Source organism: Hesperophylax consimilis, chromosome 13 (genome assembly GCF_061612785.1).
Source record: "Hesperophylax consimilis isolate HC1 chromosome 13, BYU_Hcon_1.0, whole genome shotgun sequence".
Classification (NCBI taxonomy): Eukaryota; Metazoa; Arthropoda; class Insecta; order Trichoptera; family Limnephilidae; genus Hesperophylax; species Hesperophylax consimilis.
This window is the reverse complement of record NC_142848.1, coordinates 16,038,823-16,058,692: the sequence shown is the minus strand read 5'-3', so window position 1 is coordinate 16,058,692 and position 19,870 is coordinate 16,038,823. Positions and strand designations below refer to the sequence as shown.

General features: G+C 37.3%; 1 protein-coding gene across 1 annotated transcript in view; it reads right to left on the bottom strand.

Moving 5' to 3' along the window:
• Nucleotides 1-19,870, bottom strand: part of LOC149418497 (solute carrier family 2, facilitated glucose transporter member 10-like) — a 25,812-nt gene extending 5,942 nt beyond the window's left edge. The window contains exons 1-7 of the mRNA XM_089638818.1: nucleotides 19,278-19,870; nucleotides 15,769-15,906; nucleotides 13,575-13,751; nucleotides 11,031-11,356; nucleotides 2,852-3,101; nucleotides 1,287-1,610; nucleotides 410-536 (exon numbers count right to left, since the gene is read on the bottom strand). Coding sequence (XP_089494944.1) covers nucleotides 410-536; nucleotides 1,287-1,610; nucleotides 2,852-3,101; nucleotides 11,031-11,356; nucleotides 13,575-13,751; nucleotides 15,769-15,906; nucleotides 19,278-19,644 — 1,709 coding nt within the window. The 5' untranslated portion in view covers nucleotides 19,645-19,870. The remainder of the gene's footprint in view (nucleotides 1-409; nucleotides 537-1,286; nucleotides 1,611-2,851; nucleotides 3,102-11,030; nucleotides 11,357-13,574; nucleotides 13,752-15,768; nucleotides 15,907-19,277) is intronic.

Below are 19,870 nucleotides of genomic sequence, written 5' to 3'. Positions count from 1 at the left end.
CGTCTCAGGAGACACCTACAGTTGAAAGGGGGTGAAAAGCACCAATAATTATAGATAATGCTATGAGGTTGAATAAACCCAGATTTGCCTGTATGTACACAGCGCTAATGACTCACCTTGTTGGGAACTCACATTGTCCAACCAGGAAACATCACGGAATACCCAATCCAAATCTGGTAAAGTGTTTATTAACCCACTAAGCACTGCAATTGCAGTATCGACTTTATACATTAATTTTGCCTTCGGATATTACCTCTACTGGGTTAAAGACAAAAATATAAATGTCACTTTATGCAGTATGGTATTGTCTATGTGTTGGCTAACAACTATTTATTTATTGAAATGTCTTATTGAACACACAAATTATGAAGACTTAGCTCAATTGTGAGATTAATGAAACTCAACATACCTTTGATATATTTTAGTCTGAATTTGGGTGAGAGTCTTGCATCTGGTGTTGGGCAGTGTGAAGTAGAATATTATAAAAGTAAACACGCTTAACACACTGAACATCAGCAGCATGCCGTAGAGATGTACTGAAAAATAAAACAAAGCATTAACCAAGCAACCCTCTATTCTAGTATTTACCGATTAAGGAGCTATGTATTTAAATTACATACAATTCATATCAAGATGATAAGCATGCTCTATAAAAAGCAACTTTCCACTATTCTCCGATATTGAATCAGCATTTTTGCCCGGTAACACTTCAGATTTACAACTGCTGTCTATAGTCGGCAGTCACAAAACAAAATGAAAAAATCAATCCAGAAAAGTTTTTTTACTATAATACATTATTTACTATAATAAAATATGTATATTTATTTTTTGTTTGTTTGACTGAGGATTGAACCTTCCTCCCCTGGGACTGGAATCAACCGTGCTAACAACTAATCCAAATCCCAATTGGGTAGAACTGACATTTATTTATTATATATCTTAGCAGGCTTTGAAAACTGCAAACTTTGAAAATTATTTTAACTGTGAAATCGACATTTGTAAAAAGAAATAAAAAATACTGGAAATAGAAGGTTCTTCCTTATTATTCTATTCAAGCGTTAAAATCATTAATTAACAATAAATTATGTTCAATAAAAGTCCGTCCTCTCAGCTCCGGTACTGTTGTATAACTAATTAAGAGCCATCAAAAAATAGAAGAACAGTGACAAAAAAGAATATGATAAAATAATAGGTTAGGTTAAATTTCTTTATTAATTTTCCTCAATGTTCTGTTTAGTCATGAACTAATATAGTCTTAGGTAAAAAAAAAAACTTTAAATACTCACGTGGCATTTTCAAAAACGTCATCTGCACAATCAGATCTATGACGAAGTACAGTCCAACGGATATGCAGAGGCCCCGGGCCCTCCACGCTGTTGGGAACATCTCGCAGACCAGCAGCCAGCCCAGGGAGCCGAAGCCAAAGGTGTGGAAGAACTCGTACAACAGGACGATGCACACGCCCACTATCCGCAGACTCAGGATCAGCGTGGACGGGGGCAACAAGTCGTCCAGGGGGCAGTTTAAGGGATTCTCATGGCGACGGTACGTGCGGTCTATCAGTGCCACGGGAGTGGGCAGTAACGGGAACGGTGGGCGAATAGAACCTTCTGAAAATATAATACATAATAGTTTATAATAGAATATTTGCAGTTTACAAAAAAACTTCTGTTGACAGTAATTAATTTTTTGTAAAACTACAATTTTGACAATTTTTTTATTAATTTTTAACAAGAACTGCTGTTGCATGGACCTGAAAACAAAATAAAAACTTTATGGAAAAATTAAAAATATGGACCTTTGAGGTTTTCTTCAGCGATGGTGCATACACGGGGTTTTCGAACTGGATCTGCATATGATCATATTTTATATGGAATAAAACGGTTTTTGGAAAAAATCACTGAAATAATGGATTTTGCTTGCAAAAAGGAATGCATACGGTATATTTGGAAAATGTACTGATTTTTAAATAAGAATTGCAGTAACATAAGCATCAAGTGGACGTAGGACTGTGGGAGCACATTATTGTGTTGATGGTCACCACCTATTAACATGCTATGCAGAAGCTCAGCAGCGCAGACGCACCACAATCACACATAGTTGTGTCTTTAAGGCTCCACATCATGTGGGCCCAACGAATGTGGGAGCACCTTATTCTGTTGATGGTCACCGCCTATTAACAGATGCTCAGTAGTGCAGAAGCATCTCTACATTTGCATCATGTGGGCCCAACGTCTGTGGGAACCTTATTCTGTTGAGGTTCACTGCCTATTAACAGATGCTCAGTAGTGCAGAATCATCTCTACATTTGCATCATGTGGGCCCAACGTCTGTGGGAACCTTATTCTGTTGATGTTCACTGCCTATTAACAGATGCTCAGTAGTGCAGAAGCATCTCTACATTTGCATCATGTGGGCCCAACGTCTGTGGGAACCTTATTCTGTTGATGTTCACTGCCTATTAACAGATGCTCAGTAGTGCAGAAGCATCTCTACATTTGCATCATGTGGGCCCAACGTCTGTGGGAACCTTATTCTGTTGATGTTCACTGCCTATTAACAGATGCTCAGTAGTGCAGAAGCATCTCTACATTTGCATCATGTGGGCCCAACGTCTGTGGGAATGGAAAAAAGGAATGCATACGGTATATTTGGAAAATGTACTGATTTTTAAATAAGAATTGCAGTAACAAAATGCGGTTTTCAGTGCAAAATAATATCAAAATCGAGGTCCCTCGAATAATAAGTAATCCACCCTAATGTCACTTTGGTCTAAATCAACAAATAGCAGAAATTGGTACTGGACGCCTCGTATGTATTTCAATAGAAGAATGATTGATGATTATTTTACCTATAGTTTCAACAGCTTGAAATTTGGGTTCCTCATCATGGAGCATCGGCAGCATTCCGATGGAGCCGTAAATAGGCATCACATTGCAGACGCGGGGGCCAGGAGACATGGCCGGTGTGTGCTTGCTGTCGAAGCATGCCACAGTGCTCAGGAAGGCCATCAGGAAAGCCATAAAGCCCACGGAAATAAGGATGCAGTACTTGATGCCAATTCGGTGCACCATGAAATACAGAGCCGTTGCCGACAGCATCTGAAAACCAAATAACTATTCTGTTATTCTGACTCTTGACATGGCCCCACTACCATCATTTTAAGCGGAAGATTTATTTACTAGATGAAGTGTACCCAGCGTCGTTGGTAAAGTTTTGAGGTTGTGAATTCTGGTGTACCTGTCAACTGGTTCATTTGATCGTGCCATGTATTCCTCGGACGTCCTCGATTTCTTCAACCATTCACTTCCAAGTTATACATTTTCCTCACACTTCTTTCTTCGTTCATCACTTACATCTCATTTTACCACAAATAATAATTTGATTGCTGTCTTTTCTACCATTCACTTCACTTAATATTATGAAATCCACATTTTTACTGTTAAAAAAAACTATATAATATCGACTATAATTGAATCCTATAATTTCTATACCCGCTATATCCGATTTTTTGACAAAATGATCTGAGTATGACATCTTGTTCACATTTTTGCGAGCAACAAGAGGAGCCTAAAATTGAGTTTCAAAACCCTCCTTATCGCGACCAAAAACCATGTTAAAACTGCGAGTGAGAAACCAAATCCGCTATATCATACAGAAAGTTACTATCAAAACCCGCTATATCGGATTCAACGAATCGCAAGCAGTTATTTTGCCAAAATACAATATGGCCGACGCTCTGACGCCACGCTCGTGTGTCAAAATGATCTACTCGTTTGAGTTGAGTTTCTAAACCCGCCATGTCGGCTCAGTTGACTTTCAAAATCACGAAGTGAGTATCAAAATCAGCTATATCCATTTTATTTATCGAAATTACTTAATTATTGCTAGACATATATAGAAAAATAAATGCTTTTCGAAATTTTATTACTCCAATTCATTATATAAAAAATTGTAATGCATTTACTTATGTACGCTAGAGATGTGACAGTTTTTTGCGGTTTTCTCCAAATCAATGAAAGTTGATATAGCGGGTATAGAAATTACACGACTCAATTCAACTCTCATTCCAGTGCAGAGATAATGCCTTAAGTCTTCACCGGACATCCCCGACTTTTTCTACCGTTCACTACTGCAAACCACATTGTTACTACTAAACAACTACATTATATGGACTTTTATTCGACTCCGTGTCTCATTCCAGTGCGGAGATAAAGCATTAAGTCTTCCTTGTTGGTCTTGTTTGGGGGTTGTGAATTCTCATGTACCTGAAAATTGGGGGCATTTTTAATGTGGAAATAACATTACTGTATTGTAATAAGTATTTGTTACTACCACAGACATAGGAATTAATAGACGAGAAGATAATGGCGAGGGGTAAAATCAACTGTTGAAGAACGAAGGGGGTGAAGCTGACTGTGATTCGTCAATAAATCAATCTGACAGTAAATAGGCATCTCGCATTATAATATCACCATTTACTTCTTAAAAGTAAAATCTGCTTTCGAATGAATAGACATTTTTACATGGGAGCGCAAATTACTCGCCACGTTATGAACAAATTTGCGAAGTCCAAATTCGGCAAAAAAATTCGGTTCTCTTTTCAGAGTCGAATATTTCGTTTAAGTATTTAGTTAAGACACTTTTATAAATGTTCATAATTTACTTCCCAGCAACCAACCAGCTTTGTGTTTCGCGTCCAGACATGTTTCTACAACTGATCCATATTATACAATGTGAATATGCTTAAAATAAAGTAAAATAATGCTTATATATGGAATGTAATACGACAATTGGGTTTATTCTCTTTTTCACATCTATTTTTACAAGTTTTCATAGCATTAGGTCAACATTTTGCCGTGTTATTTCGTAAAATGAACCGATGATGCCTCGACCATAGTTCGCACAAGAATGATGACGTCACGTTTTCAAATTTCACTTGAGGCCATACGCGAGCACAGCCGGCTCCAATGGAACCGGTATGGGGAGTGGGGATAATACGCTTTTAATCACTTAGGGCAGGTCTACTAATATTCATATGTCTATGGTTACTACTATCTCTGTTTGCTTGCTCAGTTTTTGATTTATTTGATCGTGCCGTGTCTTCCTTGCGTTCCCAATTTCTTCAACCATTTCATATATTTTCCTTACACCTCTTTCTTAATGTTTGTTTGTGCATAACAGACTTTTTGTCCATTTACAAGCAGGTAATAATAATCAATAATTAAAATAATTTTCGTAGTCTTAAAAATAAAAAAAGTCTTGACTCCCATACAAAGTACAGCGCTGGTTGAAAAATATTCAATCTGTTTTTTGGAGACCCGAAAAATTAAAACTATTAAAATTATTTTAATTATTAAAACTAACTATGATAATTAAAAAATATATGCAGGTATTTAAGTTTGAAGGTCATTATTGATAATAAAAAAAGAACTGCAGTTTAGTCCTTCAGTTCTTTCAGTGAAATGAATTACAGTTGTTAATGGCTCTCAGCAAAAATCCTAATGTTTGTAATGTAATTTATGGGGTGTACAAAATCTATTTATTCATCAAATACATCTCCGAGGTCTCTAATTAAAATATTTTAGTTGTATATGGCAAACTACCGCATAGTTAAAAAGTATTGGAGAATTGTTTCGACACAAAGTTATTTATTTACATTTGTTAATACATAGTTAGAAATAAATTGTTAGTTACACACCAATAATACAATTCATTTAAATTTGATTGAAGCTCTTGGCAATCATTAATATGGGTAATTTCTTTGAAAATTTTAATGTTATCAGCAAAGAGTATATATTGAACATTGTTGAAGCAGGATTTTATGTCATTAATAAAGAGTTGGAAGAGTACAGGATCTAAATGGATACTTTTGGAGTTAGAAAACAGCAAATTAATAATTTGCCCTGGAAGGCAATTCCCGTTCTACTTAACGGCATTAAATTTTTCCTTACCTTCAAATGAACATTTTTTCGAAGTTTTCGTAAAGTGGGATTCTGGTTCTCTCGGTGACAGCCAGAATCGTTTGTTTATTGATTTCTCGCCAATACTGCTGTGGTTATCTTGGTGTACAAATAAAATATCTCTTCAACTCTGATACAGCGTTTATTGATAAATCAAAAATCGATTTTACAGTCGCAATATTTACGCGTTTACTATTTTTACAATACTATGGAATGCGGGCGAAACTGGGTCAAATTTTCGTAGCGTGATTGAACGTGGCCGGCGGTGACAGAGACTGAATACTGACTGCTCGCTTCATCGGGCTTATTTATACTATACAGCCGGCGGCGACAGCAGGTAGGTGGAATTGTAACTAAATCGAAGCCACTCGCTCAGTCTGGGTCTTCCGGGAAGTTTCGGTCGCGCTGTGTTAACGCATAGGCGATAGGCTCGAACCTTCTGGCGAGTTGTCGTAATGTGCCTAGTGATGTAGACCCGGGAATATTCCCCGACCTGAAATAAATTCCCGAAAATGGGGAATTTATTTTATTTTTAATAAAATGGTTTCTACACTTCTCTTGGATGCTTTATTGAGTGTTAGCATGTAAAGTAAGCCTGAAAACATTTGCAATAAACGAAGCTGCCTCATCTTTACCTCGTGATATGAAGAACAGCCTGTTGGACGATGATGTTTACTGGACAAGAGTGACATCATTAGCCGATGTTCTGCTACCGATCGTTTCCTGGATTACACAGCTAGAGGGAGACGATCCACTAACACACAAAGCATTGTATGCTTTTGAGGATATTGAGAGCAGTCTAAGTAAAACTCTTCCAGCGTCTCTACTGTCACATTCCGAAGAGAAGCAAGTACTGGAAAAGGCGGCGCAGCGCAAAGAATTTGCTATTGCTCCGATACATCTGGCTGCTGCCCTACTAGATCCAGGTTCCCAAGGACATCTGCTAAGCCACGCACAGCAACTTGAAGCACTTGAATTCATTGACCAAGTAGCAAGTCATATGGAGACTGTTGATAGTGCAAATGTTCTTGTTGATTTAGCCAATTATAGGGCTAAAGAAGAATCATGGAGCAAGGCTATGGAAGTGTGTCGATAAAATCACGCCAGTGACCTGGTGGAAGGGGATGTGCGGATGTTCTGATTTGTCACAGATTGCCATAAGAATATTGACTGCTCCCATTACTTCAGCAGCCACTGAGAGATCTTTTAGCACGTTTAGTCGCATTCATACAACACGGAGGAATCGTCTAACAACTCAAAGAGCAGGGAAAATAACATTTGTGGCACACAATTGGAAACTTCTTTCCTCTGAAAGAGGCTCTCAAGTTGCTCCCAAGAAAACCCTTTCTTCCACGGATGAGCAGATTGCTTCGCATCATAACGTTTCAAACCTATCTGGTACCCGCAAACGCAAACATCCAATTGACTGTGCTGAGGAAGAAGAAAACGTAGATAATCCTGAGTCGGCAACAACTTCGTCCGGGTCGGATGAAGAAAAAGTAGAAGAAGAATATGAAGGTGAAAGTGGAAGCGAAGTTGATAATGTCAGTGTCCAATCGGTATCATCAGCTGAACAGTAACGATCTGTGAAGTTGTGTCATTTTTACAGTTTTACGATTGATTTTTTATATGTAGTAAAGTAGTCCGGAAAACGAACACGCCTACCGGAATGTGTGGTCGTATGAGTACGATCCGGGTTGGTAGCGGGCATAGGAAGGGTTGATCCTATTCCTTGCGTAGTTCCCTTGTTTCCTGGGCAATGTACGCAGGTTTGAGGCGGTCTATGCTCACCGTTACCTCCTTTCCTCTGTTTAAAATGGGAAACGTCCTTTCGTTCCTGCGTACGACTTGGTGAGGGCCAGTGTAGGGTTGCTGAAGCGGGCTTTTTACGGTATCGTCCCTTAGAAATACATGGGTAGCTGCGGGAAGGTCTTTAAAAACGAAGCATTTCCTTTCGCTATGTCGGGAACCTTCAACCGGTCTTAGGTTATTAAAATGTTGTCTCAGCTCTTTGAGGAAGTCGCTGGTGCTGTCATCGTTCGCTGGCCGAGCAACGAGGAATTCTCCAGGTAAACGGAGTGGCTCGCCGTACACCAGTTCGGCCGAAGTGGCAGCGAGATCATCCCTCCAAGCTGCCCTGATTCCCATTAACACAGTGGGAAGCACCTCAGTCTAGCGGTCATTCTGATGGCATTTGATCGCTGCCTTAAGCTGGCGGTATAGCCTCTCGACCATGCCGTTAGCCGCAGGGTGGTAAGCCGTGGTACGTATTTGAGTCGTACCTGCCAGGCAGTTTAACTCCCTAAACAGCCTCGACTCAAACTGCCTTCCCTGATCGGTAGTAATTCGGAGTGGAGTACCGAACCTAGTAATCCACCCCTGGTAGAAAGCACGCGCCACAGTTGCTGCTTCCTGATCCTGAAATTTCCTGCTTCCTAATCGGGAAAGCCTCTGGCCATCTTGTAAACCTATCTACGCAGGTGAGGCAGTATCGGCATCCTTCAGATGAGGGCATGATGATGATGTCTATGTGCACAATCTCGAATCTGGCTGATGGTCTGGGAAACGTTCCTAGGGGTGCTTTGTTGTGTCGCCAGAACCACTTGCATACTTCGCGGAAGTCTGCCCATCCAAAGTGTCTTCAGCACCTCATCAGGCACTGCGCTGCCCGCAAGGGTGCGTAGATGACGAAGAAACTGCGAAGGTTTTCGGTCACCCCTCTCCTCATGCTCCAGGAGTCTCCTTGTCTTCTGCTCCTGGGTAGAGCTCAAGCGCTTCGTGAGTTCCCTCTTGAGCAGGGTGTACGCTCCGACTTCAGGGAGGTTGAGAATAATGTCCCGGACCTCTTGGGCGTACGTGGGATCCAGGGCCCCAAGGATAAAACCGAACTTCGTCGATTCCACCGTCACTGCTGCAGCTTCAAAACTCCTCTCAACCATCGCGAACCACAGCTCCGGATCGTTAGGGCAGAACGGGGGAATTCGCACAGCTACGCGGTTGACTTCCGGCGGCGAAACTGACGTCGTAGAGTCGGTCGGAAGAGACATTTAAAAAAAAAAACCGTAGTACAAGATAACACTTAAAAATATTTAAACTCACATCGTAGGTATCCTTCGGCGAAGGGCACTTAGAGAGCTATCATTTGCGAAGGATTGGCTTCATTTAAGTGTGACATTTTGACAATTATCAATATTTGCTTAGTTTTAACAAAAGAAAACTTAATATTATCCTAAATATTGACTGTAAACATGATTGGCGAGTTATGAGTCGCATAGTGATGGTATTAAATGAACAGTTTATTAATGTTAGTTTCAAAATTAAGTAAAATACTAATAATGGAATTATACCTTTTCTATCACTGTCATTGGTTCCTCAAAGTTTGTATGGAAAACTGTATCGGACTATCCACCTTCAGTTCAGTGTTTAGAAATAGGATATGGGTCACACCCTATCTACCTTATCCATAATATAATGCATGTTTAAAAATTATATTTGCAATAACTGTTATTAAAATATGCAACATATAGTAATGTAAAAAGATAAGTTAAAAAATATGAGGGGCACTAAATTTTTGTTTATTCTCAAAGTAGGCGGTGGTCGAAATAAGTTTAAGAACCTGTGCTATAAGGGTATATTTGATCAAGAACAAGCGATTTAAATAGTTTGGATGCATTAGATATTGCTTTTGCAATGATAGGTTAGTACATATTATAGATAAACATAGCCAACAGAGGAATTGAACCCACAACGCCTGGGTGGTAATCTGACACATGTCAACTCAGCTACTGACTGGTGAATTTGGTTCAATCATGCCGTGTCTTCCTTGGGCATCTCCGACATCTTTTAACATTCACTTACGCGTTATATATCTTCTTTACACTCCTTTCATCGTTCATCCACTATACACGCCCAAAGTATCTAAGTCTCCCTTTCTTAATCTTATCCATTATGGTTATATCAGCCTTGCATTCTTTCGGGATCTCCATATTTCTAACATGGTCATACAAGGTTTTACCGCACATATATATGCCTCATGAGTATAATTTCTACATCATTCAGTCTACTTTCATCTTTCCTCGGCCGGTTCCATGCCTCACTACCATACATAAGGGTTGGCATCAGCACTCCAAAAAACACATGAAAAACAAAATTTGAGCATCAGCTATATGACCACTGTGATATCACGTCAACTTTCAATATGAATGTTTGTTCAATATGAATGGCGTTTGTGAAACGTTAAAACAAGACAAACCTGTCTGTCCATTAGCTTGGCCAACCCAAACATAAGATTGTTTTGCTATTGACGGGTAAATTGCCTATTGTCCACAATCTGTAAAAAACATTACAGTAGAATGCATAATTCAAGTCACCCAACACTTAAGACATTACACCATCGCTCAGGGAGTGGAATCACGACCTGCAATAGCCATCCCAAGCTAAGGTGCTTAAGCTGATGACACCGGGGAACAGTGTCACAAACAGTGCCTCTGAGATACAGCGTCACGTCTCTGAGTATTTAGACCTTACCCCAGCATTCGAGACTTTGCTGGGGTGGATCTTTTATTTCCCTAGGTACTCTCATGGGACAAAAAATGACCATTCAAACAATAAAATTAACTTCGATAGGGGCCTTTGGAGAACCTAGGGGGAGTGGGGAGGAGAATTGAGGCCAACTCAGTGAACTCTTCCTTCTCGGGGCCTTCGAGTAACCACAAGAGAGTAGAGAGGAGTACTGAGACCACCTTGGTGGACTCTTGCCTGGCAGAAACCAAGGGAACTTCAGGGAACCCAAACAAAGAGGAATTTCCGATGGTAAAACCCTTGCCGATACAGAATCCAGGGGAATCCATATGCAGGAAAATAGGGATCCTCACGGGATCTGCAATATCCTCCACTTTAATAAATAAATAAATTAAATAAACAAGACATCCCACCAATTTATAACAAATATGGTTATTGTAGTGCATATATATAGCAGGGTTGCAAAAGGTAGGAGAAACAACTTGTTTGGTTTGGGGCACATTGAATGGGTTGTGAATTTGTGAATGAAAGTGAATGAAAACTTACCCTGACAATAGAGGTGGTTATTGCCACAGTGCTGTCTGCGATGCTGTAACATGCACCAACCAGAGAAAAGAGCCTCGGGGCATACCAGAGCACCCAAGTCCTGCCGCATAGCTGTGTGAGAATCACCAGCCCAACGGACCTGGACAGAGCCCACATCACTCCGTTCCTGCCTAGGTTCTCTTCGTTCCTGCCCACGGAGTCACCCTTCTTGTACAGCCGCTCCGTTAGGTTTAGTCCGGCCTCTCTTGATATGATGTAGTGCGGAGATTCAGGGAGAAAGAGATAAGTGATGATGAAAATGCTTATGCCGGTTGCAAAGATCATTCCTGAAACAATAAATTAAAACTTTTCGTATTTTTTTTAAATATATATGTACATAGTAATTTGGTTTTTCTTCATTGCTTTCACTTAATTTGTACTAATGTATATTATTTTTTTCTTTTGTCTTGTTTACTTATATAATCTTATAATTTTTCTTTTCTTTCTTCTCTCTATATTGTACTAGACGGTCAATAACTATTATGTATGTAAATGGCACTTGTTTCGTTAATTCTAAATAAATAAATAATTTTTTTATTTTCTAAATATATATATGGGTCATCCAGAAAGTAAGGTTACAAGGGCTTCTGCTGCCGGGGAAATTTGTTGTTTCAAAGTTGGCGCACCTGGCGTGATAGGGGGGATCCTAACGGAATGGGAGACTCGAAATCTCCTTGGTATTGATATTGTGTCAGAAAAACTTGGTTACAAGAAGTTGTGTGCGAGATGGGTGCCCAGAATGCTCACACTGAAGCACCGTCAAAATCACGTGACTGCCGCGTTTGAATTTTTAGATTGTTTTGCATAGAAGAAGCTTTTATGGACTCTGACGGGGGATTAGACGTGGGTCACTGTACCCCAGAATCCAAAAGACATATTTCAGTGGCGTCATTCATCTTCTCCAGCCACCAAAAAGACTAACCATTCAGCCGGAGAATCATCTGTTTTTTGGGACCATAAGGTGGTTCTTATGGTGGATTTTATGCCTAAAGGGACCATTAAAAACAAATAATTCTAGGTCTTAAAGTCAAATAATTTTATCTACAAAAACACATACTAATAATTCAAGGACTTAAAGTCAAACAATGTTATTAAGAAAAAAATATGCCAATACAGCAGAACCCCGTTAATTCGAACCCCGATAATTTGAAAAAACGCGTAATTCGAAATTTTCGCCAAAAAAATATCCACTGAAAATTTTTTTCATACAAAATGATTTTTAATTCGAAATTCGTAATTCGAAATTTTTTTTTGTCCGTACACGAAAATTTGTTTGTGTAATTCGAAAAACTTCGATTTTTGCGAAAATAAATCATAAAATTTCGTAAATCTGAATCTAAAAGACAGCCATAACGGTAAAATGCCGAAAAGTGTATTTTTACGTGGTTATACATCGCCCTAATTAGTATTATTATTTTGTAAATCGTAATCGATTTACACTGGAATGTCGTATTTTTTTCCAATTTTTCCGAATATCCGAGTTTGAAGGGCTGAGAAAATTCATTTTACGCGGAAATATGCCGTAGTTTTATGAATTTACACCAAATATCTGAATTCAAAGGGTCGGTTGCGACGGAATTCGAACGCTAAATTTCAATTTACGCGGAAATATGACACATTTTTATGAATATACTTCGAATATCTGAATTTAAAAGGCCGGCCACGACGTAAATCTGCTGGTAAAATTCGATTTAAGCGGAAAAATATTATATTTTTACGAATTTATTATAAATATCTGAATTTAAAGGGTCGGCCGCGACGGAAATCGACCGCGAAATTTTGATTTACGCGTAAATATATATCATTTTTTACGAGTTTATTTAAAATATCTGAATTTCAAAGATCCGGTGTGACGGAAATCGGTTCCGAAATTTCAATTTACGCGGAAATATATCGCATTTTTACGAATTTATTTTGAATACCTGAATTTCAAAAATCCGGCGCGACGGAAATCGGCTCCGAAATTTCAATTAACGCGGAAAATATCGTATTTTTTACTAAATTTACTTTGAATATCTGAGTTAAAAGATCCGGCGCTACGGAAATCGGCTGCAAAATTTCTATTCACTCGGAAATTTGACGTATTTTTACGAAATTTACTTCAAATATCTGAATTTAAAGGATCGGCCGCTACAGAAATCGGCCGCGAAATTTCGGTTTACGCGTAAATATATCATATTTTTCGAATATCCGAGTTTAAAGGACCGGCCGCGACGTTAATCGGCCGCGAAAATTTGATTTACGCGGAAATGTGTGGTATTTTTATGAATTTGCTTAGAATAACTGAACTTGAAGGGCCGATCGCGACGGAAATCGGCTGCAAAAATTCGATTTATACGGGAATAATTGGTATTAATACGAGTCTACTCCAAAGATACCACCCGAATTTGAAGGGGCGGCCGAGGAACTCAATTTTCGCCGTTTTGTTCTACTGTACTAATTATTGATGTCTTTTGTAGATAAAGTTGTTTGACTTTGAATCCTCGCATTTATCTAAATAGAAACCTGTGAATATGTGGAATAACTGGTTGTCCTGTGTGGTGGCATTCTGTATTCCCACCAGGCCGGAGAGCAGAATGCCCATCTGCAGACAAATTTGCTGGCACGCAAGGAGGCGGGTGCGGACCTCACTGCGGCAAGTTTCTGTTATGTACACCCACTGGACCATCAGCAGACTGCACACTGGAATGTTCAATAAACCATACATCATGAGCTGAACATACAATGAAAAGTCCTTGTTTGTTGGCAGATTGAGATTGAGGATTTTTGCGATTTCACACAAGTTTCGTAACTTAGTGTATTTTTTATTTAACTATTTTCGCATTATATTCAATTCCAAACAATTCCACTGTTTGGAAAGCAGATGAAAAACTCTTGTAATACAAATCGACAAATTATGCAATTAAAAATATTATAAATTTTTTAATGATAAACTTTTTACGCTTACTGATGTTTTTATTGTGTACACTGTAATTATTACTTTACATGAACCTAAAAAACACATTTAATTACACAAAAGTTAATGTCACTTTTTTTCATTTTATATTAAAAAATAAATAAAAAATTATTTGCAAACCATGATAAATATTTTTGAAATGCTAAATGTTGTTTCATAGAATTATTTCAATTTTTTATGGTAAACTTTTAAATACAAAGCATGGTGTTCTCTCTTTATAACACTGTTAAAATCATTTATCTCACCATACATAATACAAAACGATGTAGCATGACTTTTATCAATCTGTGTCAGGCTGGAAAAATATTTCCAAAATTGTCCCAAAATATAAAAGTTTAATTCCTCTTTCCTTCCTAAATCATTATGAATTATAATAACCAAACTTGGTTAGATTTTCATACTATTTCAAAAAAATTTTGTTGTTGGAAAGTATTAGAAGATTCCTAAACACAGTCTTCAGTAAAAATATATACAATTCAATCATTGTACCACACGTCAATTACTGTAGCAGCATTCTATTCTTAGCCAACGATGGATTAATTAAAAAAATAACAATACTACAAAATAGAGCTACGAAAATTAAACTGAAGAAAAACAGATACACGAAAATTAAGGAAATGTTGAAGGAGTTAATTATCTTCTTGTTTAAACAAATTATTTACCTTAATATTTTATTTTTAATCTACTAAATAATTGAATTCATAAGAAAAATTTAAAACCTGCATCACACATGAGACGAGAAAAAGTTATGAAATAAGGCTTCCCTTCAGAAAAAAAACCGAGTCAAAAGTCGTTGATGTACGGAGGCTTGAAGATATTTGGTGAATTACTAAAGGAAATAAAATTAGAAGAATATATAAAACAAATTGAAACATAAATTACGAAAATATGTGATTGATTTATAATAAAAAAAAATTAATAATATATGTATAATTGTATTAGGACATAGGTAACATTTTATAACGATTATAATACGCAAATCAAAAAAATAAAATTTTATAAAGATAGCAGCCAATAAAAATATGGATTAGGAAAATGAAGATCATGTTGGTACATAGTTCTTATTCGAAGTATGATACAGTTAAATATGAGCGAAGGACATAGGGACAGATTAGCGCTGTTGGGAGAGCAACGCCCCGGCAAGGCGAAGGTCCTGGGTTCATATCCTAAATTTGCCTGTATTTTTTTCTGATTTTTCTGTTTCAAATTTTCGTTCGCTAATATTGTCTTCAAAAATTACATATTACAATTTTAGGTTTTACTCGTTAAGGCTAAGGACTCACGGAGCGATTTTTACCCGCGCCCGCTGCGGTGGCGGAATGGCGTTTTATTTTCAAAACTCACGAGACCGGACTTATTTGCGGTGACGCAGCTGTCGCGGTTATCGCCCGCAATCTTGGCGGTTGATTATCGCAAGACGGGCGGTTGCAAGACGGGCAGTTAAACGATCAGTTGAGTTCCACTAACTCGCCCGCCAACCGATCGCAGAGCGCGCGGGTGCAACCCGCCGCGGCTGCGGGACCGCGCCCGCGCTCGCCGGTGCAAGATAACCGCCGGTGCAGCGGGCCCCGCAAACAATCGCAAACGCCGCGGGCGTAAAACGCGTCGTGAAATGTGCTTTAATTTTTTACATAAATATCTGCATTCTACAAAGGCTGCGGGCCCGCAACCGCGGCGGGCGCGGGTAAAAATCGCTCTGTGAGTCCTTAGCCTAAGTTATTTCAAAAATAAAAAAAAGATTACCTGAACATCCAGACAGGAAGCGTGGAATAAATGGAATTAAATAGGTCCCACTCATCACACCCAAGAGAGAGCTTATTGACAGGATCAGAGATGAACCGAGCATCATACCGCGGCGACCACATTTATCCATTATGAATCCTATAAATAAGAAAAAAATTGGATAATTTACAAATGGTTACATTCAAACATACCTTAAATTTGAGGTAATTATTCGGGATCACTGGCCACACTTAATACGATTTGGGATCGCTGGCCACGCTTAATACATATTTTTTTTAAATGAAACCTTTTTATTTACCTTAATTACTATAAAAGGAAACTGTCTGCATTTGGGAAATTTTTAATTTTACCATTTTAATTTTTAATTACGTAAAATGAAAATTTGCTTTCGTTGTGTGGGATGACAGCCAACATAATTTCTGTTGATAACATTTTCTTATGTTGGTATGCCTGATACCATACGAGAAGCTAGAGACATTATTGCCATTTATTTATTTATTTAGAATTTACGGCACAATTGCCATTTACATACAAAGTTTTTATTTTATTTTTTTACATATACATAGTGCAGTATTAAATTTTGATACTGCACTAAAATTAAAGAATTAAATTTACTTAAAACATAACAAATAAAATAACAGTAAAGAAAGAAGCAATGACAATAGCCTGTTATGTAGTGACCTCATTAAAATAAGTGGCGTTAAAATGTGTTATTAGTGCAGCTTTATACTTTACAAGGAGAATATTAAAAGTATCTGCGATTTTAGAATAAAAGTTCCCAAGTGTGTGCAGTCATTAATCTTAACAAAAAGTGATCTATCAGATAAGTAACTGATCAACCATGCCAGGAAATTACCACTTATCCCATATTTGAAAAGTTTATTGATTAGTATTTTGTGGCAGACGTTATGGAACGCCTCGGTATATACGGAGTCTACCTGTTTCCTGTTAGTCAATGCTGTATTTATGTAGTTTACATATACTGTAAGGTTTGTGAGAGTAGATCTAGATGAGACAAACCCATGTTGGCAATTGGTAATAGCGTGTTTAATATTAGAGGATATTTTGTTTAGAATGATTTTTTCAAAGAGCTTAGGTACATTAGATAGAATACAAATAGGTCTGTAATTGCATACATCATTTTTAGAACCCTTTTTGAACACTGGAGTGAGATAGCTAGATTTCCAGTTATTAGGGAATTATCCTGTTTTAAGAGATTTGTTAAAGATTAAGTACAATGGATAGGATAGACTATTTACACATTTTTTTAGAAATATGGGTGGGATATTATCGGGACCAGAACTTGTTTTTGGTTCCATGAGATTAATAGAGGCTATGATATCATTGCGTTCAATTAATAGATCAGATAGTTGCAAGTTAATATCAGTGAAAAATGCAGGAACACTGTCAACAGAGATATCATCCTCATATACGCTTTTAAAAAGGCAGCGAATAGATTAACAATATCCTCAGTTTTGGAACAAGTCTTACCACCATAGTTTATAATACTAGGGATGGATGCATAGTTGTTTTGTAATGATTTAGAATAATTAAAAAAAGATTTAACATTAGATTTTATGGAGGTTTCAACTTCTTTTATATAATTCTTGTAACATTTATCTGAAATTACAGCGCACTGCTTACGCTATTTGTGAAATTCAGTATAATCATCGAGTGTTCTTATTGTTTTGAATTTATGGTGAGCAATCTTTTTTTTTTTTTAAAGTTAATAAGATCAATGGTGAACCATTTAGGAAAAGTTGATGTATTACGTGAAGTAACAGGTCCATGACTTTTAATGGCTTGTTTTAAGATACAGTAAAAATTTTCGATATTGTCATTTAATTCGCCATCATTCAGAAATGACCAATCAACATTTAGTAGGAAGTTACAAATTTCAGTGTAATTTGCTTTATGAAAATTATGAGACATTAATTTGATTTTAGGATTTTCACATATGGTGTTGTTTATGGTTATATCTAAGGATGGATGGTAATTGTATAAGGGAAGGAGAATTTCTGAGGATTTAGTTACAGTAACAGATTTGATATTAGAAAAAACTAGATCCAGGGTTCGGTCGTTGCTATTTTTGTTATCATTTAATTGATTTAAGTTTAAAAAGTTGGACATTTCGAGTATTTCTCTTTCGATGTCAGATATGCTGGAGTTATTATTTCTAGATAAATCTGAGGATAATGGATCCCAATTAATGTTTGGTAGATTATAGTCGCCTGCAATGATCATTTTTGTTTCGGGATATTTAGATTTTAGTATTTGAATTTCATCCATATGGTTTCTGTAAATAATTTGATCAGATGAAGGAGGAATATAAACACAACCTAGAATGATTTTACTGTTTTTGTTTGTGTTAACCAAACTAAAAATATGTTCCACGTTTTTGTAAGTTGTAGTTAGCTTCCTAGAGACTATGTCTTAGAGATTGCTAACAAAACATTTACTCTATGCATATTAGGAAGGTGCTATTTTGGTTGATTTAAAATAAAGTTGGGAGGAATGCAGATTACGCCAAACTCTGGGAATTGAATAAAAATGCACTTTCTAGATGAGAAAAGTGTGTAGAAACTCATTAAAAAAAGAATTAAGGCGCGGAAGAATAAATTGAGGGAGACACAGCCGATCAAAGTTTAATAAAATTGCACTTCGCAATCTTATATTATGACATATTAGGACAGTCTGCCGCCATAGTGTTGGTAGACCTAATACTAGCATCAGCTACATGCGATTGTAGCCGACTTCGTGGGGTAAATTCATAAGGCGCGTAATTATGAAAAACAGAATTAATAATATAATGTAATCAGGCACTGGAATGGAGAAAAATCTGTGTATGTTAACCCAGCGCCCCCCCCCCCCCCCCCCCCCCCCCTGAAATATTTTTTTAAAAGGTTAGGTTATTATAAGTTAGGTTAGGTTAGGTTGAGTCATGGTAGGTTAGGTTAGGTTGGGTACGATGAACATAATGACAATGAAAACCAGCATGCTAGCGCAACAGTACAGCTCTCTTTTAATTCTGATTAATATCTACATCTAACTAATATTAACATGATAACAGTGCAACTCCCAAGTAATTCTGATCAAAGGTTTGCTTATATTATATTATTTATTTCTTCACATTTTTCGTTTCAAAAATGTTCTTTATACTGGCTGGTAGAATAAAAAATGTTTGTTTCATTTCTAATATTGTAAACAAAATTACCCGCCATTGTTTTTCTTATGTAGAATCAGTTATACCAATTGACAGAAATTATTTGAAATACCTGTCACCCCATACAACGAAAGCGAATTTACATTTTACGTAATTAAAAATTAAAATGCTAAAATTAAAAATTTCCCAAATGCAGTTTCCTTTTATAGTAATTAAGGTAAATCAGAAGGTTTTATTTCAAAATATTTCGTATTATCCGTGGCCAGTGATTACGAATATTTACCGAAATAATAATTTGAAGTTTCATTAATCACGTGATTTAAAATAACTATTTAAACATTATTACCTCCAAACAGGGTAGCAACGATGGCTCCGGCTATCCAACCATTGATTAGCATTCGATGTTCAAAGCAATTTAGATCCAAAATACTGCCAAGGGAGAAAAGGAGATTGGTGCCTATTGTCATATCAAATCCAAAGGAAAGTCCGGCCAGAAAGGCAACTGATCCTTCCACATAATATTGGATCGGCGTGAATTTCGCGAAGACATGTTTGCGTCCATTTAGCTCGAACGCATTATTATTCTGTTTGATACTCAGAACACCCTCAGTTTTCTCTCTGGGTTTTACATTGTCAGTATTCAAAATCAAGGGTTTACGGAAATCGGATGGTTTTGAACCCAACAGCTGCGCCGTATCTTCCGAATCAGACATTACCTACAAAGGCAAGAATTTTGAACGGGAAGATTGCGCGAATTTGCTAAACAGCGAATACCAGATATCGCCGAAAGAGCGAAAATACCGCGATCCCAAGTAATCAATATCTATGTACGCAAACTATGCACTACACGGTACTTGCAACTTGCAGTATCGTATTATTATTTATATACAAATACATAACACAACAACAAGAAAATGACATATACGTCATGTACAATAT